The sequence below is a fragment of the Zonotrichia leucophrys genome, chromosome 14, assembly GCF_028769735.1.
Source record: "Zonotrichia leucophrys gambelii isolate GWCS_2022_RI chromosome 14, RI_Zleu_2.0, whole genome shotgun sequence".
Classification (NCBI taxonomy): domain Eukaryota; kingdom Metazoa; phylum Chordata; class Aves; order Passeriformes; family Passerellidae; genus Zonotrichia; species Zonotrichia leucophrys.
The window spans coordinates 1723051-1746738 of NC_088184.1; the positions used below are offsets into that span (position 1 = coordinate 1723051).

A 23688-nucleotide genomic window follows, 5' to 3' on the forward strand; every position below is an offset into this window, starting at 1 on the left:
TACACAGACCTCCAGCCTTGGTCTTTGGATGGTTTATTAACGAAAACAAAACGTTCAACGGCAACAAACGGCGAACGGGGCCGTGACACACATTCCGGGCCCGGGCGGGGCCGCGGGCGGGCCAGCCGCTGCAGCCGTGAGGGCGGCGGTTCGGGCCTGGCTGCGGCCGGAGCCGAGGCCTGTCCTGCTGGAGAAGCGTCGCTGGTGGGGGGCCAGCCCGGCTCAGGCGCCCGGCAGCTCCCACACGAGCACGGCGCTGTGCGAGGCCGTGAGGAGGCGGCGGCCCGAGGGCGCGAAGCGGCAGAGGTGCACGGTGTCGTCATGGCCGGCGTAGTCCTGAGGGGCCCCGGCGGGGCAGGGCTGCAGCCGAAGCAGCCGGTCTGGGGAAAGCAGCGGCTCAGGGCTGCGCCAGGAGCCTCCCACTGGCCCCCATCGCCCTCCAGACCATTCCCTGTCACTCACAGACCTTCTCCATTTCTAGTCCCTTCCAGAAGCACCATTTGTGGTCACCTCCCACCCCCTTTCCATGTCCTGTTCTGGCCAGAAGCACCATTCCCCCTCAGCCTCCCTCCCTGTCCTTTCCCAGCCACAAGCCCTATTTCCAGTCACCCCGAGCTCCTCTCCCTGTCCTCTCCCAGCCAGAAGCCCTGTTCCCAGTCACCCCCAGCCCCTGTCCTGGTCCTTTCCCAGCCAGAAGCCCTACTTCCAGTTGTCCCCAGCCCCTGTCTCTGTCCTTTCCCAGACATAAGCACCACTCCCAGGCTCCCTCCCCATTGCTGAGCTGGAAGTTGAGCCGCTGAGCTGAGTGACAGGACAGACAGACCCAAACTGCTCCAGGACTGAGGTGCCCTTGCCAGGAGCAGGGTCCTGCCTGTCCCCATGCTGTGGGAAGGTCCCTGCTGCCTCAGAGGCTGCAGAAATGGACACAGCCCAGAACCCCGGGAAGTCATTCCAGCGACAAACCCTGCCTGTGGCCAAGCAGGATTGACCTCATGCATCTCATCTCTGACCCAGGAGCCTCCTGGAGGTTTCTCCTTGCCCTGGACCGTAGCTCCCAGATTTGAGGGCATGTTTCTTGTTTGGAGGAATGAGGATACTCGTTTCCCCTCTGGCAGAAGAAGGAGGGGCCCAGGCACCCCCAGCACTCACCACCGAAGCCAAGAGCCATGAAAGGTGCAGCTGGGGACAGGCTGAGGGACGTGGCAAAGGCTGGCAGGGAGATCTTCCTGAGCACCTGCAGGCCAGCAAGAGAAACACGGGCAGCTCAAAGGGGAGGGCAGAGCCACAGCTGTGCAGCCACAGCCCTATGGAGGGTGATGGGGAGGCTGAGGGTGCACAGCTCCTAAAGCTGCCCCAGGCATCCAGGAGACAACGGAGAGAGAGTGTTGATGCTCTGGAAGCAGCCACCTTCCCCTCCCCGGGATCAGGGACTGGCTGCCTGCCTGGAGGCAGCCTGAGGCTGGGGCAGGGCTCTGCTGCTCACCTGGGCCACACTCGGGAGTTTCCAAAATGAAAATCTGTTCCCTGAGCAGCTGCCTGAGCCCACCCCAGCCCTGGCACTGAGGGTAACACACAGGGCAGCCCCCACTCTCCGTGGCAGGGGACAGGTACCTGTTTCTTCCTCAGGCTGTAGAACAAAGCTTCCTTCTGCAGCCCAAAGCCCACGTAGACCAAGACACCGTGTTCCCAAGGGCAGAACGCAGCCAGGCTGGGAGGGAGGCTGTCCAGACCCTGGAGAGGGAAACCAAAGGCAACAAAACTGAGGCTGGATTCTCTTTTTTGGATCAATGAGAGATAAAAGGAGAGCACAGAGGGACCCCAGGGCTGTGAGGGTTTGAGCAGTGGGACATGAGTATGGTGCAGGCTGCTTCCTCCCTCTTGCATTCCCACCTCTGGCTCAGGGAATGCAAGGAACAACCACACCCTGCCATGGAAACCTGAAGCAAATCGTTTAGTGTTGTAGGAGCAGGTCCCATGAGGCTCCAACACGTTGAATTCCCACTGAGATATTACTGCTGCATGGGCTTGAAGCTGGGATTTGGTTATGGATCAGCTTAACACAAGAAAACAGGGCCCAGGAGGCAGATCTTGAGCAGGGAATGCAAGATCAAACCTTCATGCTGGAGGGAGAGCTGTAGTGAGCTTCTTTCCAGAGCAAATCCATCTTTTTGGAAATGAACAGAAGAATTATTGACAGAGCCCAGGTGCTGTGTGGACCCAGTCTGAGGCACTGCCTCTTGCCCCCCAAAACCACCCAGCTCCCTTCTGTCTGCCAATGGCACCTGCACCAGGGACCATCTCCATCCTCTCCAACCAACACAGATCCTCCTGCTTTTCCAGCAGGTGTCCTGCTGCCCAAACCCTGCCCCTGGGCTGGAGCCAGAGGCCTCTGCCAAGCAGCAGGGACACACAGGGCTGAGTACTTGGCTCTGGGATGCCATCACCACGCTCCTGGCTCAGAGCACTCACACTCAGGAGTGTCAGAATTAGCAGCACGCTCATAATTAGCTCTCCCTCCTGCTCACTGCTGCCTGGGCTCTGCTTTGCTGCCACAGGGCTCTCAGCTCTTTGCAGGTGCAGTTTAGGGCTCCCATGCTTAAAATCAGTGCTGCAGAGCAGTCTGGCACTGCTACACTTTATTTCCACACCCAAGAAGGTGCATGGCAAGACACTCTGTGAGCTGGACTAACAGAGATGCCTTCCCTATCAGCGCCCTGTGCCTCCCTCCTCCATCTCTGCTGGTGCCCAGCCTCACACCAGGAGCAGGCAGGGCCTGGCAGGTGCCACACTCACCTCAGGGCCAGCAGGGGCTGGGAAGCTGAGCCAGTCGAGGAGCTCACACTTGTCCTGGAGCCAGTCGGAGCCCCAGACACTGACGCGGCGGTCGGAGCTGGCTGCCAGCCACAGCTCCCCTCCTTCCACCCCGAGCTCGTGGTACTGGGGGCATAAAGAAACACAGCCCTGAACTTCTGAGCTCCCCTCCTTCCACCCTGAGCTTGGTATTGGGGGCAGAAACACAGCCCTGTCCTTGTGAGCTCCCCTCCTTCTCATGGTACTGGGGGCCGAAACACAGCCCTGTCCTTGTGAGCACCCCTCCTTCTTATGGTACTGGGGGCAGAAACACAGCCCTGTCCATGTGAGCTCCTCTCCTTCTCATGGTACTGGGGGCAGAAACACAGCCCTGTCCTTGTGAGCTCCCCTCCTTCCACTCCCAGCTCGTGATACTGGGGGCAGAAACACAGCCCTGTCCTTGTGAGCTCCCCTCCTTCTCATGGTACTGGGGGCCGAAACACAGCCCTGTCCTTGTGAGCACCCCTCCTTCTTATAGTACTGGGGGCAGAAACAAAGCCCTGTCCTTGGTGCACAGAGGCTTTGAAGGAGGGGGACAGTAAAGAGTGGGACAGGAACTCATGGGAACATGGGGATTGTTTTTAGGGGATGAAAGCTGGGATTAACTTCTGTTTGTGGCTGCTCCGTCCCTGGAAGTGTCCAAAGCCAGGCTGGACAGGGCTTGGAGCAACCTGGGATAGTGAGAGGGGTCCCTGCCCATGGCAGGGTGTTGCCACATTTCCCTTCACAGAAAAAAGCAAGGCACAATTCTTCCCAAGGATTTCTGAGATTCGCATTCTCTGAACCTCAGAGAAAGGGAAAACACAATTCTTATCACTTGCTGTGCCTGTGTTTGTGCCAAAGTAGAATGCAATATGGAGATTGTTTATCCAAAGTGAGGATGTTTTCTTTCCTTGGCCTGTCAGGGCCAAGAGTGTGTGTGTGTGGGGACTGTTGGGTGACAGTCATGAGATTCAGTGCAGTGTCTGCAGTTGTGTGCAGAGTGAGTGCTTGGCAGATTCAGTTTAGATGAAATGTATATAGTATAGTGTAATAAAGTAATTTATTAGCCTTCTGATATCAGTGGAGTCAGATGCATCATTCTCTCCCCTTTGTCAGAGTTACCTTTGATTTACAATAGCAGGGGGCTGGAAATGGATGATTTTTAAGGCCCTTTCCAACCCAAATCCTGCTCTGAACAACACAGTTCTCTGCCTTGGGACACCCTGTGGATCTGCACATCTCCTAGGGGAGTTATTTCCAATACCCTGTGTCCCCTAACAACGTCCTTCACCTCAAATCAAGGAGGATTTCCTCACTCTCAGATTACCAGGAAACACAGCCTTGCAGTGTACATGATCTTAAAGCCTGAGAGCTTAGGGGAAACTATTCCCACTTCAGCTGTGCAAAGGGAAAAATTCTCTCCATGAAGAGGAGGCAAAGGAGGTACTCAAACCATCCCACTGCTGCACAGCCAAGTCTTCCCAGCTCCACAGAGGAGCCAAAACCCCTTTTTGGGGGGCACAGGGTCTGCAGGCTGACAGCCTGGGCTGCCCCTGAGGGGTGCTGCTCTCCAAGAGCCTGTGGCACAGGTTCATGTCACACCTGTGTGCAGGGTGTCAAAAACTGCCACCAAAGGTCCCCCTGCAGGCACAGCCTCACTCAGGCTGCACCTACAACACATGGAGATTTATTCCACTGAATATATCCCTGGAAAAGCTGATCAGAACTTGCTGGAGGGGATGGAGGAAGATTTCCAAAGAGGAAAAGCAAGGGACACCAAAGCAAACTTGCTGACCAGAGCTGTGCAGTGACAGATGGGGACTGGGGTCACTCCTGAGGTCTCACCTGCTTCCTGGTGCACTGGAGAACAGTGATGGGGGAGCCTTTGTGGTCAGCCAGGACATGGATGGTCATTCCAGTGCGAGGGCTGCTGACAGCCACTATCCCATCCTTGCCCCCTGATAGGATCATTTCTCCTGGCGGCAGAGGAGAGGAAAGAATGGGACACTTCTTGTAGGAGGGAAAAAAGAGGAGAAAGGTCCAAAGCTATGGGATATCAGTGTCCTGAAACACTGTGAAAGGCTGGGAACATCCCAGTCAAGGGCTGGGTGTGATGAGATATCTCAGAGAACACATTAAACCTCCACACTGAAGAAGAGACACATTAGATCATAAACAGATGTGTCTGTTGTACCCAAACCCCTTGGCTAACCCAGAGCCAATGCACCTCCTGTGTCCCACCCACCACATGCTCAGCTGGCAGAGTCACCAGAGCTCACTGAGACAAGTTCTGTGGCTCTCCCTGGCCCTGGGGTTTTGGGAAGGGGGCCAGGACACAGAGCAGCACCAAGCCACATTCCCTGAGGTGCCATGTCCCCAGTGTCACCTCAGGCAGGCTCACCATCAGTGGAGTAGGTGACTGCTGTCAGAGCAGCAGCGTGGGGGTGCATTTTCAGCTCCATCTCTGTCCTGGAGACACTGAACACACGGACAGTGCCATCACTGTACCCTGCCACCACGTGCTGGCTCTCGCCGGGACGAGGCCACACCCCAACAGGACGAGGCTTCCAGGCCAGGCACTGGCAGCTCTGCAAGGAAATTGGCACAGACCTGGTGACACAGGGGACATTTCCCTGTGCCAAGAGGAAGGCACTGATGTGATCCCTTACCTGGTTGAGCACCTGGAACTGCACCACCAGCTCGGTGCTGCCCAGAGCCCAGATCCTCACGCTGCCGTCCTCGCCGCACGTGGCACAGTGACTCTCGTCAGGACTGAAGCACACCTCAGTCACCTGCTCCAGGGAAAAGGCAGACAGCAGGGCTCTAAGGGTGCCACAGCCCAGAGCACATCAGCTGCCCTGCCCCTTCATCCCCAGGATTCTGCTCATGGGACACACCAGATGAGAGGGAACAAAAAAGTTTGCTTTTGGGCTAACAGGACAAGAGGGAATGTCCTCAACTTGCACCAGGAAAGATTTAGATTGAATATTAGGAAGAATTTTTTCACAGAAATGGTTTTAAAAGCACTGGCACAGGCTGCCCAGGGCAGCCTGTCACCATACCTAAGAGTATTCAAAAGTATTCACCATACCCAACAGTGTTCAAAATATGTGTAGGTGTGGCATGTGGGGACATGGTTTAATGGTGAATATTGTGGTGGTGCTGGGTTGGTGCTTGGACTTGATGATCTTAAAGGTCTTTTCCAATCTTATCAATCATGGCAAAGAGTAAACCCAGCCCCAAAGGCAGGACCAGGCAAGGTGCACAAACCTAACCCCAAAGGTAGGACAGGCAAGGTGCACTGCAAGCTGTCATAAAATACCTTCTCTCCCACCATTTGAACCCCTTTTTTCTGTAGCAGAAAGAGATCCTGAAGCAACAGCAAAACTCAAAGCAGCCCAGCCCCCTGACCTTGTTCTTGTGGCCGCTGATGAGTCGGATGCTGGTGCTCTCCAGCCAGTTGATGTACCACAGGGTCCCTGCCGTGGTGCCCACAATCCCCATCTCCAGGGAGTCATCAAAGGCTGCGCTCACAATGGTCCCATCCAGGGTGATCTCGTGCTCCAGCAGCACTGAGCCAGACCTGCAGGAAGGCAGGGTGGGAGAAGGACTGGCTCAGATGTTGGAACAGCCACTCTGCCTGCTTTAAATCCAACTTCCTAATGAGCCAGTTCAATGAGGGGCTCCTGTCCATGGGACAGTCACTGGGAGAGCTGGGGTTGTGCATCCTGGGAGCCCTCAGAGCCCCTTCCAGTGCCTAAAGGGACTCCAGGAGAGCTGGAGAAGGACTTTGGACAAGAGCTGGAGTGACAGGACAAGGGAGAGGGGCTTCCCACTGCCAGAGGGCAGGGTTGGATGGGATGTAGGGAAGGAATTGTTCCCTGTGAGGGTGGGCAGGCCCTGGCACAGGGTGCCCAGAGCAGCTGGGGCTGCCCCTGGATCCCTGGAAGTGTCCAGGGCCAGGCTGGGCAGGGCTTGGAGCAACCTGGTATAGTGAAAAGTGTCCCTGCCCATGGCAGGGAGGGTTGGAATGGGATGGTCTTGAAGGTTCCTCCCCACCCAAACCATTCAATTTCTGTGATTTGTACTTAAACCATCTTTTTACAGGAAAGAAAATAATAGGCATGCAATGGCATGAGAGAAGAAACAAAGGCAATGTATTTTCCCTAATTCTCCTAAAGAAATTTTTACAAACCACAGACACAAACTTCAGGCATGACAAACACCCACTTCCACTATTAAGAGGGTTCAGCTACCTGTGGCAAAAATTCAGTCAAAAGATCCAGACAGAAAGAATCAGCAGTCACGGGATGGAGAGAAAAAGCTAAGGATGCAGAGCAGCAGGAGCAGCGTGGTTGCACGTGGTGTCTGTCTGCAAAAAGCCACCTCTCAGACAGGTCCTGGGGGCTGCCAGGTGAGAGACCATGAGCTCCTACCTGGCATGGGGCCCTTTCAGCCTCAGCTCCTGCACGCTGCCCACCGACCACAGGCGGATGCGCTTGGTGTTGCTGCCGCTGAGCAGGCGCTGGTGCCGGCACAGCAGCACCCCTGAGGAGGAGGAAGGGCACCTGTCAGTGTGCAGGGTCCCTTTGGGGGTGCTGGGGGTAAGGTATGTGTGTATGCTGTCTGACAGCTGTCAGACATGGGGCAGGTATCCTCTGTTCTTTGGGCAGTTTTATCTCTTCCACAACCAACCCTCTCTGCTGTCCACTGAGTGTCCCTGCAGGGCTGATCCAATCCCAGCATCCCATGGGGAGATGCTGTGCCCAGGGCAGGAGCCAAGCATTCCTACCTGGATCCAATCTGAGCCTGGCACAGCACAGCAGCCTTTGCCCCCTGCATTGCCAGAGGAGCAGCTTTCTGCTGCCCTGCATGGCCAGAGGGAGCCCAGGCCCATCTGCAGCAGCCCTGGAGCTGCAGAGGAAAACTCCCCCCTTGTGCAGGATCCCTGCTGCAGCAGAGCCACAGCTGGCACTGCAGGAGGGCCATGGAATGAGACTGCTACCACCACCCTGATCAAGAGAGTGTCAGCTCCTATTCTGACTCTGGCAGTTTTTTGTTTTCTGGGTTTTTTTGTACTATGGTATTTGTATTTTTAAATTTTTCCTAGTAAAAAACTGTTATTCCTATTCCCATATCTTTGCCTGGGAGCCTCTTAATTAAAAATTATGATAATTCAGAGGGAGGGGATTTACATTTTCCATTTCAAGGAAGGCTCTTGCCTTCCTTAACAGACACCTGGCTTTTCAAACCAAGACATGTGGGAATCGGAAAAACAGAAACTTCCAGAAACTTCCACAGACACTGAAGGGTTTGATTTGCAGCCTTGGGAGAAGCTTGGATTGATGTAAAAATACAATACACAGACATTAGGCAGAAAATTCAGAAACTTATGTTTCTATAGTTGTAAGTAAGAATATGCCTGAAGCAAATAAGAAACTGCATGGGTAAGATGGTGAAGGGTTTATAGTGTAGGGGTGAGGTTGTACAGAATAAGCTAAGAGTTTAGAAGTTACAACAGAAGCATCTGTGTGCATGTGAGACAGAAGCCTATTGGATAAAATATCTGCAGTGCAGTAGAAGTAAGTAAAGGTGACAGGTTAGAAAAGCAAAATAAACCCTGTGGCAATTGTCCATTGGGTTAGAAAGTTCTATATTGCCTTGTAACAAAGGACTTGTGACTACTTTGTGCTATGGCAAACTGCCTGCTCCTCTAAAATCTCATGGCCTCTGAGACTGATGTTTGTCTGAGCTGTGAATTGTTCCTAGCCTGACAATGGTCCCATCCCTTTATTACAGGTGGTGACAATGATACTCTGTCATCATTCCAAGGGTGCTCCTGACAGCCACTCGGGCAGCAAGTGGGAGAGTTCTACAGCCCAGCACTGTTTTACAGACTAGAGGGCTGTGGGTGCTTTGGCACAGGCTGCCCAGAGCAGTGGTGGAGCCACCATCCTGCAGGACCCAAACAGATTGTGGATGTGGTGCTCAGGGACATGGTTTAATGCTGGACCTGGCAGTGCTGGGTCAGTGGTTGGTCCTGATGATCTTAGAGACCTTTTCCAACATTAATGATTCTATAAAGCCCCCAGGAGACCCAGGTGACAGATCCATTGCCATCCCACACATCTTGCATCCAACACAGCAAACTGGTTTCCAAGCACAGCTGAAACGGGAAGTGTGTGAGCTCAGGGCTCCCTTCCCAGCACGTTCCCCTTGCAGCCCTGGCACTGCACCCACCGATCTCGCCCTCATCAGCCTCCCATGTCATGAAGCAGGAATTGGTCTCTGTGTCCCACACACAGATCTGGCCTGAGTTGGTCCCAGTGTAAAGGAGAGCCTCAGCACCATAGCAGAGAGATGTCAGCTCCACCAGCCCCAGCACGTCCGGGGCAGGGGCACGATGAACCTGCCAGAGCACAAAACCAGCAATGTCAAAGGCAACGAACATGCTTAGATGTATCAGGAGATAAAACATCCTCCTGCCCTCAATTCCTGCAGTTAATGCCTCAAATACAACCAAAAGCTGTTTGTGCACAGTCAATATCACCTCACTGAGAGAAATCATCAGCTCTCACAGAGCCCTCACCAGGGGCTTGGAAAATAAGTCAGAGATGCTGAAAATAAATCTGAGAAGGTAAAAGGAAGGTTTACCTTGAGTCTGACAGCAGCTTCCTGCTGCTCCAACACCCAGAATGTCACGGCTCCCCTCCCCACACAGGCAAGGTCTTGGTGAGAGAAAGGGCTAAAAGCCACATCGTGGAGAGGCTCTGAGATACAAGTGGACAGCACGAGCTCATAGGTGTGGGTGCTCCACAGAGCCATGGTCTGGTCACTGTAGTCCCCTAAGGAGAAAGGAAAGAGAGCAGGAAGAACTCTGCTGCCTCAGGATGCTCACAAGCATTCATCCACACAGCACACACACATCAGCTGTGCCACCCCTCATCCAGCTGTTGGGAGACAGCTGTCCAAATACCATTCCAGGCATGGACACAGCTCCTCCTGTGCTCAGCACAAGCTGCACAACACGACAGAGGCCTGCCCAAGTTAAGGACAGACAGAACTGGCCCAGCACTTCACCCTGGAGATTGTAGCAAGGCTGTAGCAAGGAGCAGCCAGGGCTGGGATTGGGCAGGCAGAGCAATGTCAGAGCAGTTTCCCCATCCTTGGGAGTCTCTGCACACCTTGGGAATGCCCCACACAAACCCTTCAGTGACCTGGGCACACAGGGCTAACCCTGTCTTGACAAAGAACGGGATGTCACCTTTGCCAAGGTCCCAGCTGAGGTGGGACCTGACCTCCATGGAGCCACCACAGCTGGGTGGGAGCAGAAGGCATTGGTCTCACAGTGATGGCAAAGCTCCCAAGCTTCCAGAGAGCTCAGGAGGACAGTGCTCTCCTGCTGTCTTCCCCAGGCTCCACAAGCTCTGTGAGGACTTTCAGCTTTTCCCTTCCCTGCAGCCCAGACCAGAGCTGGAGGAGGAGAGCTCCTCTCCCACACTGCTCCCTGAAGAGCACAAAGCTCCCTCTTTCTCTCCAGCAAAGCCTGCTTTCCTTTCCAAAGGCAGCCTCACCAGCCTGGAGGGAGTGTATTGCCTGCTCCACAGGTCCCCTCTCATGCAAAACAAGAGCTTCCTAATTGCATGTTGTCCTTTAAATGTCCCCTGCCTGAACAAAACAGACAGCTTGAGCATCCATCCTGTGCTGGCATGGCTGCCTGGCAGGAGGCTCACAGTTGGGAGCCTGGCTACTTCTGTCCAAGTCCATCTAGGCAGCAATAACAAGTCCAGAAGAAGGCTTTTCCCTCTGCACACTATAAATAGCAACCACAAACCATTTGCAGGGGGTCTAAGAAGCACCAGTGAGTCAGGAGAAGAAAGCTGTAACTGCTGCATTCCCTGCTGTCCCAAGGATACCACAGCACAGCTTCCTACCCACGAGCCTGCTGCACATCTGGCAGGAGTTTGGTGCTCAAACACCCTCCTGCCATGAGCTGTCTGCTCTGGGGTGCAGCCCTGCACCCCCAGCTGCTGTGACAGGAGTGCTCACCTATGGTGACAAGGAATCTGTCATCCCAGGAGAATGCCATGGCTTGCACTTGTGTCTCGTGGTGGAACAGCTCTGCTGTGCAGGCCCCATCCTGGGTGCTCCAGATGCAGATCTGACAGTGGGAGTCCCCATCCTTCTGCCCTGAGGCAGAGGCAAGAACCTAACAGACAATGTGTAAGTAATTAGAGAATGTGTAATTAGAGAATGCTCGTTAGCCTTAACGGTTTTTTCAGTTATCCCACATTAAAGGGATGTGGCTGGCAAATGGGGAATTCAGTGAGAAACAACCATTCAGTGATGGCAGGAGGGAAAGGCAGCATCACCCACAGGAAGAGAACAACCTTTACAGAATCACTGAGGCTGGGAAAGATCTCCAAGACCATCAAGTCCAACCTGTGGCTGATCCCACCTTTGTCACCCAGCCCAGGGCATGGAGTGCCACATCCAGCTCCTCCTTGGACACCTCCAGGGATGGGGAATTCAGCACTCCAGGGCAGCCCCTTCCAGTGCCTAGCCACCCTTTCCATGGAGAAATTCTTCCTGATGTCCAGCCTGAACCTCCCCAGGCACAGCCTGAGGCCATTCCCTCTCATCCTGTCCCTGTTCAGGGAGCAGAGCCCGACCCCTGCCAGCTGCCCCTCCTGTCAGGAGCTGTGCAGAGCCACAAGGTCCCCCTTGAACCTCCTTTTCTCCACATCAACTTGTGCTCCAGCCCCTTCCCAGCTCTGCTCCCTTCTCTGGACATTCTCCAGCACAACAGAGAGCTGACTCCAAAACAACCTCCATAGCCTCCAGGCAGAAGGAGGAACAACAAACGGGATTTTAGGCTGTGGGAGTGCAAAGTGACAGGGACAAGCCCTGTCCTGGGGCAGAGCAGCCCCTCCCACCTGGGCGTGGTGGCTCAGGGTGAGGGTGGAGATCTCCTCGGCGTGGCCCAGCCAGTGGCTCTGCGAGCCCGAGTGCAGGTCTTCAACCACGATGACGCAGCCACAGGAGTAGGCGAAGAAGCCTGGCAGAGGAGGGGGAGGAGAGGGGATGTTTTCATGGAAAGGCTGCACATCCAGCCCCCACCACAGCCCACGTGGAAAATTCTATGATTCATTAATACGTAAAAGCTGAGTCTTTGATGCAGCTCAGCAGCAGCAGGTTGGGAGCGGGGTGAAATCTCACTTTGCCCAACCTGAGTGAAGCAGAGCTGCTGGCCACCATCCCAGCTGGAGAAAGGAGGCAGGATGGGCTTTGGGAGCTCCCCTCCTGCTCTGTCCACTCAACAGCTGGGGCCTGAGTCTGTCCCACCAAATAAATAAAGCTTGTCAACAGAAGAGAGCTACTGGATTTTACCAGCACAGAGAAGTTCTGTGTTCAAGCACAGATCCCAATCCAACAGTCAGATCATGACCTCACTCAATACACACCCCTAGAATCACAGAACAGAATCACACACGGGTTGGGTTGAGAGGGACCTTAAAGCTCATCTTGTTCTACCCCCTGCCATGGGCAGGGACACCTTCCACTATGCCAGGCTGCCCCAAGTCCTGTCCAGCGTGGCACTGGGCACTTCAGGGATCCTGAGGCAGCCACAGCTGCTCTGGCAACACGTCCCAGCCCTGCAGAGCATTCCCAGTGTACCTGTATCTGGGTTCCACACCATATTCCCTCTGCCATTCCCATTGTAGCCGATCACTGCTTTCAGCTTCAGCACCTCACTGCCCGCTGGAGGAGACAAGAAACTCTGCAAGAAAAACAGACACTGGCTTAAAATAATCTCTGGAAGAATGGTCTGGTCAGATGCATCAACACCCACACAGGAAAAAGTGAGTGTCCTCAAACACAGCCCACACAGATCCATGCCAACACTCACACAATTCCACAACGGAAGAGACAAATAACATTCTATAACAAAGAGGCACTGCCCCAGCACAGCCAGGCACAGATGCTTTTAGATAGGGGACAAAACAGGCTGGCAGCAAATGCCCAGCCGAGGAGCAGCTGCTAATCCTGCTGGGAAAGAGTTCCACGGGTTTGGCTGACTTGGGATGCAGATATTTTAACAGGAAGAGAACTGGGAGAAAAATGCAGCCAGGTGGAGGGACAGAGGAGAGGAGTGGGGATGAAATCTGGATGTAGCTGTTCTCCCAGCACCAGCAGCAGAGCTTAGGGAAGGGCTGAGTTAAGTTTCTGTTTTATCCCTGCTGTGTTTGTTAACAGAGCAGGAGCTGTGCTGTGTCTCTCCTCACTACGCTCCATGGATTTGCCTTCCCCAGCCTGCTCTGCCAATGCAGCTGCTCGCAAATATGGGAGCACAGTGAATCACTCCATTGCTCACTCGTCTTTCACTCTCAATAGCACATGCCATTTCCACTCCTTTTGAATAAAAATGTATGCAGATTTGGGCAACACAAAAAGAGTTCAGCACAACTCACTTTTTACTAGCCTGGGAAGAGTTACATGTAGAAGAGAACAGGGAATTAACATTAGGATTGCTGTGCTGAACATCAGCCCAGGGGCATAGCTCCCAAATTGCTTTCCAACAGAGAACAAAATGGAAACAATTTGGAAAATCCACCTACCCCAGCCCCAAAATGCCTGCTCTCCACCTGGTATCCAGCACAACTCTCACCTGGGGGAGCACTGATGCCTTGAAGCGAGGGGTGAAATGCCGGTAGGAATCTGGGCGGACGCAACATTTGGGAGCTCTGGTTCCCTTCCTGGGCTCTGCCACACAAAGGAGGAAATGGTACCTATGGGATGCTGCTCCTGGGAAGGGTTTGGGAGCAGCAGCCAGGCTGTGGCTTGCTTATATTCAGGTGCTGTGCATGTGTGAACACACACGAGGCAAAAAGCAACTGCAGTGTCACATGTGTGACACATACATAATGCATACACATTTACATACGTGTGACACATATACATATGCCAAGTGGGAAGGGACCCACAAGGACCCTGAGTCCAACCCCTGGCCCTGCACAGACACCCCAACAATCCCACCCTGCACCTCAGAGCATCATCCCAGCGTTCCTGGAGCTCTGGCAGCCATGCCCACTCCCTGGGGAGCCTGTTCAATCAATGCCCAGCACCCTCTGGGGGAAGAACCTATTCCTGATATCCAGCCTGACCCTCCCTGACTCTGCTCCAGCCATTCCCTGGAGTTCTCAGTTCCTTTCCCACTTGTAGCAATGTATCTGAACAATTTAGACTACAGTGTGCACCAGCCATTTCACTTGTAACTGTTCTTACCAGAATCTTCTCAAAGCTCTCTAAAATTCAAAGTTACTAAGATATAAACTGTATTAAAATAAGAAAGAAGTAACTAAAAAACTGAATTCCAAGACCACAAAGAACTGTAAACCACCTAAAGTATAACCAATCACATATTCTAAAAAGTACATACAAAACACACAGACAAACAAAAACACCAACAAAAAATATGTAATCAGTAAAGTTGGAATATTATAAATAAGCACTTAATGTAAACAATAAACAGCTTCTACTTAATCATATTAATTAGGTATCCAAGAATCCTAAATTTCCCACACTACCACACTGCAAGCAGCCTAAGGACAGCCACACCTTGTGCTCTGGGATCCCTGTGGAACCAGGAGCCCCACAGCTGCAGCACTGGGGGCAGTTTTATCCTGAGGCTTTCCAACAAGTCCTGCAGGGACTGAGCACTGGCAGCTGCCTGCTCCTGGCAGGCTGCCACACACCACTGCAGCTCCCAGGCTGTGCAGCTATTAATAGAGCCATTGGGAGCTTTAATTGCAGCTGGATTTAATGGGATGTGCCACTCAGAGATGATACTGGCTCCAGGCTGAAGGCAGGCTTCTGGTGTGCCCAGAAGCAGCAGCAGGGAAAGAGCCAGAAAAACGAGCAGATTTAGGGATCAATGTGAGTCCCCCTCAATATTGAGTGCCCTTGGAAGGTCATGGCCAAGAGAAAACTCTTTGGGAACACATTGCAGCCTTTCACCTCACAGCACAGAGCATGTGGCTGGGTCTCTCTGCTTCCATAATAATAATAATAATGACATTTCTTTGGTTTTTGGGGATAGACCAAGCTGCCATGCAGGCCTGCAGCTCTGTACAATATCCCTGGATTTACCGTTTGCTGGTTTTTCAGGAGACCTCGAGCCCTCCTGCCTCACTCTGGGCCTCACAACAGGCTCCTCATTCCCATCTGATTCCACCACAATGACTGAGGCATCTCTGTGCTCATTTGCCACCTTCCTGCTGCTGCCTGGCAGTTCTGCTTCCTCCTCCCTGTCCGACTCAGAGGAAATACCTGGGGAGAGAAATCAGTGGGAAGATGGAGCTACCCATGTCCTTGGAAAGATGGAGCCACCCATGTCCTTGGGAAGATGGAGCCACCCATGTCCTTCAGGACCACTTCACGTGGGCCTGACCCCTGCTCTGTGGAACAGCTCAGCTGTTAGGGTGGAGGGCAAAGCAGGTAATTCCTACAGGAATGACCAACAAGGTGTTTAGCACAGTCAGAGAGGCTGTGCCAGCACCTCAGTGTGTGCAGGAGAGCTGAGGATAAAGGGGTGCTGAACTCCAGTTAAGCCCAGCTTAGGGGAAGGAATTGCAGACTGGTCTGCCAGAAGGGGTCACAGGTAGGGATGGCTCCAAGGATGCTGCTGAAATAAGCAAGTTTTTCCTAAAACAAGGTTAATTTTCCCCTTTCCTTACTTTGAAACCCTGCTGGGTGGCCAGAGCTGATATCCAGACACGGTGGGGAGGACAGCAGTGGAAGAGGCACTGTCTGCCGAGGGGCCTCAGAGCCATCCTTGGGCTTCTCAGAGCTGCTGTCTGGGAAAGAAAAGGGCTTGGTGTCACTTCCTTCAGCCCATGCTCCTCTCATCCTTCTGCATGGTGACACCTCAGCTTCCATAGAAACCACTTCTCTGTGTTTTAAGAAAGAGAGGGACAGAGAGAGAAAGAAGCCAGAGGAGATGGAGGCAAAGAAAGACAGAAGGCAAAAGCTGAAAATCTACCAGAAAGTCCAGAGTGGCTCTGCTGAGAACATCCCCACCTAGGCAGACTGAGAGGTGCTGCCAATTAATTTGAGATTGTCCCTCAAGGCTAATTAGCTGGTTTGCCCCCCACTACATGACCCCCTCAGGGAAGGAACATCCCCCCAAATCCCTCTGGAAAAGCTGCCAGCACAACTCATAGGAAAAGGCAAACTCACCTGAGCCCAGCAGCAGAGCGGACATGGGGGAATGAGCCCTGGGAAGGGGAGGAGAGTGGAGTCACACAGGGAAGGGGCAGGGACAGGGGACACACACAGGCACTGCCAGCACCATTACCTGCCTGGGGATGACTTGACTGGAGGTGGAGCCAGGAAATCCCAGAGGAAGATGGCATCCCCAATGCTGATGATGTGCTCCTGGTCTGGGGTGAAGGCGACCTGGTGCACGGGCTCAGAGTGCCCGATGAACACCTGGGAGAGAGCAGGCCTTGAATCCCCATCACCACCTGTCCTGTCAGGATGGGGTTCTCCACTCCCTGTCCTGCCCAGCCAGGGTCTACAGGCCTCAGCAGAAGGTCCAGAAGAGGATCTATCACACCTACAGTTCTCACACATGTGGGCTGATCAACCCAGGGCCGACCTCCAGCACACTCACTTGGGGAAGGAAGAAAAGCTGAAGAGTCCAAAGTCTTATCCTGCCTCTGAACCATTTTCCTCTCCATTTTCTCTCTCTGTCCCTAACACAGAGCTATACCTACCTCTGTCCTTTGCACCTCTCACTGGGGTGCTCTGGCAGCCCCAGCCTGTGCCCACTGCTGGGCACAGTGTGGGATTGGGGCTGCGTTTCTCTGCTGGGCAAACTGGGACTGGGGACACTGGGCCAGGTCACACAGAGCCCATTTGCTGCTCTCTTCCCTGGGGACTCACAATGCAGCACCATCCCTTTCCCCCCGGGTGGGCAGTACCTGGAAGTTGATGGTGAAGCGCATCCTGTAGTCCCACACCTTGATGACCTTGTCACCAGCAGTCAGCAGGTACTGGCCATCCTTGCTCAGTGCCAAGGAGGAACAGCTCAGCTTGTGCACAGGAGACACCTGAGGACAAGAAATGGCACCAGCAGCCTTAGCTGAGCTGGTTCATATCCTTCTTTACACTTAAACAACAGAACAGCAGTGTGACAGTGTGGAAAACAAGGACAAGCTCAGGCTCACCCTGAGCACCAGCACACTGGGACAGCTGCAGGCTTCTCACTTGTGTTTCTTTGAAGCCTGTGAGCTGCAGGAGGAGTTTTTCTTTCATTTAACCTCCCAGAGAAACAAGAAGTGCCCAGCCCCCATAGGAGACCTGGGGGATGAATTTCAGTGTCCTACCTCTCGCACCAGCCGCCCGGTTCTTGCATCAAGCACAAGGATTTTATTGGAAGAAGTGGATACCAGGAGCTCTCCCTGAGGCACAGGACCAAAGCAGACCTTCACTGCAGAGTCCAGGATGGTGCTGTGCAGGTCCAGGATGCTGATGTCCACTCTCAGCAGCTGTGGAACAAAGAGCCACTGAAAAACCACTGCAGGAGCCTCAGCATTGATCCCATACTCCTAACACAAAGCTATGGAGCCCCTGGACCCTTCCCTTCCACTTAACAAGGGGCTGCAGGTCCAGACAATGCCCAGGAGAGCAGGTCAAGAGAGAGGTGAGAGCTGACAGCCTCCACAGCACACCCCAAATTATCTTTCAAGCAGAGAACGAAGGCAGAGGAGAAGAAACCTTGAATGTGCTATTTCTGTCTCACAGAAGGGAAAGCAGGGAGCTCACTGCCTGCCCTGATCCACCTCCCTGGCTGCTGCCTGGGGGTTCCCAGGGGACAGCCCTGTCCCCAGAGTGAGGGCACTCTGCTGGGTACCTCATCGAGTGAGCAGGCCTCCATCACTGTCACCACGTACTTGGAGGGCCCCACGAAGGCCAGCAGGCGACTGTCCCCACTGAGCACCAGGGTGTCCACGCCACTGCCACCATCCCGGGCCACCACATTGCCTGGGGGACACAGCAAGGCAGTGAAGAGCAGCAAAGCCCACTCTGATGGTGCTGCTCAGCAGCAGCTCGAGAAAAAAGCAACCTGTGCTCTAGGAGATGCTGCAAATTTTATTTACACACCCAGAATGTGCAGTGAAGCACCTCAAAAACAAGGTTGAGACGCACAGCTTGTTGCCTGAGTGAACATGCAGTGTTTTCAAGGAGAGCAGAACAAAGTCAAAGGAATAAAATTGATTTCAGGGCTTATTTTTTAGTGTTACAAGAGGCTGTGATGAGGAGCGCTGTGAGATCCCAGCTGCAGCCTGGGTGTCTGAACCCAGAGCAGAATGAGGTCGGTGCTCACCACCACCACACTGATGTCAGTCCACAGGGCAGAGAGACCCAGAGGTCTGAAAATCACAGAAATTACAGCAATTCTCTGTATTTATTCCATGACCATAATTCCACTGCTCTGTCCCTGGAACGTGACCAGGCAGCAAACACAGTTTCAGAGCAGAGGCACCACGTGAAGGTCCAGCTGCAGCACTGACACCAAACCTGGTTTATTTTAGATTAATTTCCTGATTCCTCCAATCCCTGTTCCTTCTCCTGCACACCTCCTGAGGCAGGTTCCTCCTCTTTGTGCAGTATTACACTGTATAAAAATCAGAGTTCCCTTTCCCTGCCCAAGCTTGTGCTGTCACAACTCATTTCCAAAGTGTACATTAAATGTGACACTAATTTTTCCAAACTGCCTTGCCCCTGCCCTGCCTCCAGCTCTCCACCAGCTCCATTCACCAGCACAGAGCAGCTCTGCTGCAGGCAGGATTAGGGCAACAATCCACTTCAAACAAATTAAATTGCACATGTACAGAATGGAAAGAGTCAGGGCTTGGGCATGAATAAATCTCTGTGACCCCAGCACATTAATGAAATCATCAGAGCAGCAGGATGAGAGGGTTTGAACAGGTAGGGAAAGGCTGGCAGTCACTGGGCTTTGCTCACACAGAAGGTATAAACAGAAATCACAGAATTATTGAGGCTGGGAATGCCTTCTAAGGTCATCAAGTCCACTAAAACATGTCCCCAGGTGCCACATCCACATCTTTTAAATCCTTGCAGGGATGGGGACTCCACCACTGCCCTGGGCAGCTGTGCCAGTGCCTGACCACCCTTCCCATGAAGAAATTTTCCCATGATCAAATCTAAACCTCCCCTGGCACAATTTGAGGCCATTTTGTCCTGTCCCTGTTCCCTGGGTGCAGAGCCCAACCCTTACCCAGCTGTCCCCTCCTGTCAGGAGCTGTGCAGAGCCACAAGGTCCCCCCTGAGCCTCCTTTGCTCCAGGCTGAGCCCCTTCCCAGCTCCCTCAGCCCCTCCTGGTGCTCCAGCCCCTCCCCAGCTCTGTTCCCCTCTCTGGACACACTTCAGCCCCTCAGTGTCTGCCTTGTGAGGGGCCCAGAAGTGCCCCCAGGACTGGAGGTGCCTCAGCAAAGCCCAGAGCAGGGGGAAATGCCAAAGCTCAGAAGGTTCATTGGGAAATATCACTCCAAGCAGGCTGAGCTTGGGCTGGCTCTGGTGTCAGCATGTCTGTGCTAATACAGAAAAAGAAGAAAGGCAATCCCAACCCCAGGGTCTTACCCAGGACTCTCAGAACCTGGATTTTCTGTGCCACAAGTCTGTACAGAGCCAGAGTTCCCTGCAGGCAGGAGCTGAACATCAAATTTCCATCTGGAGAGAAGGTCAGCCCGGTGACTGCAGTGCGGTGCTGCCTGAGAGGGGGCAGAAAACATGGAAAAAGGGAAGAGAAAAAGGAATCACAGACAGGGGGAACAGTGGTGATGTTGAGTGTAACACTGTGAAGAACCCAAGAGGATAAATTAACCAGGAACAGAGCAGGACCCTGCTGTGCTCACCCCTGCAGCAGCCCAGGACAAACAACACTCTGGCTGTCACAAACCCGAGCAGTGAGTGCGGGCTTCAGCCTGGATGGAACCTGCTCCCTTTTCCCTTGGAGCATCCTCCAAACCCCACACTGAGGCTCACAAGGCTCCCTGCCCAGCTCTTTCCTACTGCTGTCCACTGGGAAGTCACAAAGAAAGCCCTCATAGCTTTCACAGCTTGGGCTTTCAGCACCCAGAGCCTTGGCACAGCAGATCTGCCCCAAGCCCACCCAGCTGGGACCTGAGGCTTGTGGAGCTCCAGGAGTGTCACTGTGGCTCTGTCTCATCACCAGGACACCCAGCTGCATCCCTGGAGCTCCCACTTCACTCACTTGTGCTCCAGCAGGAGGTCAGAGGCAGCCAGGTTGAAGATCCTCACCACGCCGCTGTCGAAGCCACAGGCCAGCATCTTCCAGAAGGGGTGGAAGGCCACAGTACAGGGAGTTTCCTCTGCAGCTGAGAAGTCATACAGCTGCAGGGAAGAGACACCACAGGCGCGAAGCTGGAGAGGACTGGAGCCAAGAACTGATCAGCCTCACATCTCCACCACAAGCATGTCCCTGCTCCTGCCCAGATGGATCCAAGACCCAATGAAGTCCTGGGTCTTTGGGCACTCAGATAAAGCCCTTGGGTGTTATGGTTTGTGCTAAAAAGCAATCTTCAAAAGATGGAGGAAAGGGAAATAGTTGTGTCCAACAATACCTCATATTGGTGATATGTTTGCCTGACATCTGGGAGGAATGATGAGGAGGACTTTATCTTATTAGAAGGTTAATTAATTACTTTATTATACTATATTATTTTTTATTATATTACACTATATTACATTAAACTGAATTTATACAAGTATTTAACTCAACTCAACTGCTTATAATTTTGTGACTGTCTGCTGACCAACAGTCTGCACACACCCTTGGCTCTGATAGGCCAAGGACACAAACCACCATGACTGTGGGTAAACAATTCTACATTGTATTTTACTTTGGCACAACACAGGAGCAGCCAATGAGATAAGAATTGTTTTGATCATGCTTTTCTCTGCTTCTCTCAGGTGCAGAGAATGTGAATTCCACAACCTCAGAACCCTGTACTTCCAAAGGGTCTCTTGCCCACGGTACCCCTCACGCTTCAGGGAGGGCTCCTGAACTGTGGGGCTTTGATAATTGCACCAAACAGAGACCAGGGAGACTCTTCATAACCCTGAAACATCACCTCCTGTAAGAGCCTAAATGAGAGATGCAGGACTCCAGGCAGCTCTCTAAAATGCAGTTTATTCCATCCAAGAGGTTACAGCAGTCCAGGGTCATGGGTGACAGAGCTGTGCCCACAGCTGTCAGCTCCAGCTGCAGGCAGGCCTGGAGCCCCTTTGATTTTGGTTACATTGCATTATAGACTTTTCTTTGCTGAGCATCTTAATACAGCAGAACCAATCTATACCTTAACTTTTATCTATAGCCTATCATAACTGCTATAATTACCATATTCGTGTTACTGTTCTCCAATCACTAAAAGTCAGTACATTACAGTTTAAACTAGAAGTTGTTTTTCAGTTTTCTTGCAGAGGAAAATTCTGAGACCTTTTTTCTACTTGCAGCTTTGCTGATTTGTTTGCCTGTGCTCTCTTTCTGCTTGGTAAAAACATCTTCTGTTTGGGGTGGGTTTATCCTTTACTCTAAGTAATAAAAAACCCTTTCTAACTAACACACTCTTTGCCTCCTTGGTTATCCAGTAATTCTCTTCTTCTATATCAAAACTTGCTTCCATCTCTATCCCTCCATCAGACCCTACATTGAAAAATCTTTCTGCTAAGCATACACAAATCTGTGAGACTTCCTTGTCAAACTTCCATCCTTCCTAACAACCTGCCTCTTGTGTCACCCACCTGCTGCCTGGAGGCGAGGTCCCACACTCGGATGGTGCTGTCCTGGGCCACTGTTGCCATGTGCTCCCCCTTGCCCTGCAGGGAGAAGCCCAGCACGGAGCCCCCGTGGGAGCGCATCAGCGTGCTGTAGTCCCGGGCCTGCACGTCCAGGTAGCCCAGGCTCCCAGCAGCTGTCGTGGACAGCACTTTGTGGCCATCTGGGCTGATGCAGACACAGCTCACTGAAGCCTCATGCTCTGGGGAAAGACACAGGAGTCAATAAATCCTCTGGGAAAGGAGCAGCTGGAACACAGCTACGGACTGTGGCAGTGTTCGCAGGAGTCTTAGGATGAGGGAAGAGACGAGAACGTTGACTCCATGTTTCAGAAGGCTGATTTATTATTTTATTATATATATTATATTAAAACTATACTAAAAGAAGAAAGGATTTCATCAGAAGGCTGGCTAAGAATAGAAAAGGAATGATAACAAAGGCTTGTGACTGACCAAGACAGTCCGAGCCAGCTGACTGTGATTGGCCATTAATCAGAAACAACCACATGAGACCAATCACAGATGCATTCCACAGCAGCAGATAATCAATGTTTACTTTTTGTTTCTGAGGCCTCTCAGCTTCTCAGGAGAAAAAATTTTAAGGAAAGGATTTTTCATAAAACATGTCTGTGACACAGACCCACATTTAGGAAAGCAATGCCCACGACTCAAAGACTGAATGCTTGCAGGTGTGAGTTGTGACAGATTAGAGATTAGTCTCTGCCCTTCCTAGCATCCCTGGGCTCTGCTGTAATGGTGATTGCTTCAAAAACAATCAAGGACTGCTCGACTTCTCCCCTAATTTTTCATGGACAGATGAGCTGTGGCTAGAAGGGGACAGAAATCAAGATGGAAAGTCTGCTCTCTCCCAGGAGATCCTGCCTTTCTCCTATGAGTTACAAGAATAAACATGAATAATTGCCACTGAAGACTTCCAAGGCAGTGAGCCCTGGAGGCAGCACACGTCACACAGCCCTGACTCACAAGGATTGCTGTGGGAGCTGTGGCAGTGGAGCTCTGGATCTGCAGCAGGACATGTGCAGCTCAGAAGCTCCACTCCCACCTCTACTCACCTGCCTCCAGGACAGCAGCTGAGAAGTCCAGCAGCCACAGCCTCACGTAGCCATCCTCTGATCCCGTGGCACAGAAGCTCGAGGACATGCTGATACTGTTTATAGCAATCCCAGGGCCTGGAAACCAAAAAACAACAGCTCCTTATACAGGTGAAACAAGAAAACTCAGCCTGAGAGGGGCCCATGCAAGAGCTGGGGCTGGTAGCCCACCCACACCCAGCTGAGCCTGAGGAGGGTGCAGGAACCCCACAGAGACAGGCAGAACAGGCTGAAGGGTCTCAGCCAGCCCTTCTCAGGGCTCCAAATACCTATTTACCAGTGTGAAACCCTTCCCAGGCACAGAAGATTCCTACCTCTGCTATATTTTTGCCTCAAACAGGATCCCATAGCAAAGGATATCCCAGATTAACTGCCTGAGGTACAAACCCTTTCACTGCCCTGTGCCAAAGCCTCTCTGCAGAAGGGAGATACAGATCCACAGACTGGGAGTTTTTGATTCATAGAATCATTAAGGCTGGAAAACATCATTGAGCCCAACCATTATCCCCTACCAGCCCATGTCCCCAGGTGCCATACTCAGGTGCCACCACAGGCTTTTTGAACATTTTCAGGGACAGAATGGGCAGCTTGTTCCAAAGCCTTACCACACTTTCAGTCAAGAAATTTTCCCCAATATCCAACTTAAATTCAGGTCTAAAAGCCGTAAGTCAGAGCCAGCACTGAGACCAAGAGGCACCAAGGACTTTGCTTCATCTCCTCCTGGGCCCTTTCATGCCCATGAAGTGAGAACTGCAGTTGCTTGCCTCTCAAAGGCCACATTATAGATTGATTAGCTCAATTTGCCAAAGCAAACTATGCACTAAGTTTTAAGATATCAGAGCAATCACACTTCAAAGTG

At 52.5% G+C, this 23688-nt stretch overlaps 1 protein-coding gene across 3 annotated transcripts in view; it reads right to left on the minus strand.

Moving 5' to 3' along the window:
• Positions 1-16: 16 nt before the first annotated feature.
• WDR90 (WD repeat domain 90) overlaps positions 17-23688 on the minus strand; it is a 38081-nt gene continuing 14409 nt past the window's right edge. For 2 of the 3 annotated variants that reach the window (XM_064726106.1, XM_064726107.1), the window contains 26 exons: positions 22791-22907; positions 21685-21920; positions 20135-20274; positions 19501-19631; positions 17750-17880; positions 17223-17384; positions 16818-16946; positions 16190-16323; positions 16072-16109; positions 15570-15689; positions 14983-15162; positions 13502-13596; positions 12511-12613; positions 11769-11890; positions 10882-11041; positions 9487-9677; positions 9073-9241; positions 7269-7380; positions 6244-6415; positions 5502-5624; positions 5234-5420; positions 4678-4808; positions 2794-2937; positions 1612-1731; positions 1150-1234; positions 17-380 (listed from right to left, as the gene is read on the minus strand). In XM_064726106.1, the coding sequence (XP_064582176.1) occupies positions 223-380; positions 1150-1234; positions 1612-1731; positions 2794-2937; positions 4678-4808; positions 5234-5420; positions 5502-5624; positions 6244-6415; positions 7269-7380; positions 9073-9241; positions 9487-9677; positions 10882-11041; positions 11769-11890; positions 12511-12613; positions 13502-13596; positions 14983-15162; positions 15570-15689; positions 16072-16109; positions 16190-16323; positions 16818-16946; positions 17223-17384; positions 17750-17880; positions 19501-19631; positions 20135-20274; positions 21685-21920; positions 22791-22907 (3590 nt within the window). In that variant the 3' untranslated portion in view covers positions 17-222. Of the gene's footprint in view, positions 381-1149; positions 1235-1611; positions 1732-2793; positions 2938-4677; positions 4809-5233; positions 5421-5501; positions 5625-6243; positions 6416-7088; positions 7205-7268; positions 7381-9072; positions 9242-9486; positions 9678-10881; positions 11042-11768; positions 11891-12510; positions 12614-13501; positions 13597-14982; positions 15163-15569; positions 15690-16071; positions 16110-16189; positions 16324-16817; positions 16947-17222; positions 17385-17749; positions 17881-19500; positions 19632-20134; positions 20275-21684; positions 21921-22790; positions 22908-23688 lie in introns of those variants that run through there. The other variant, XM_064726108.1, reaches the window with a different exon arrangement.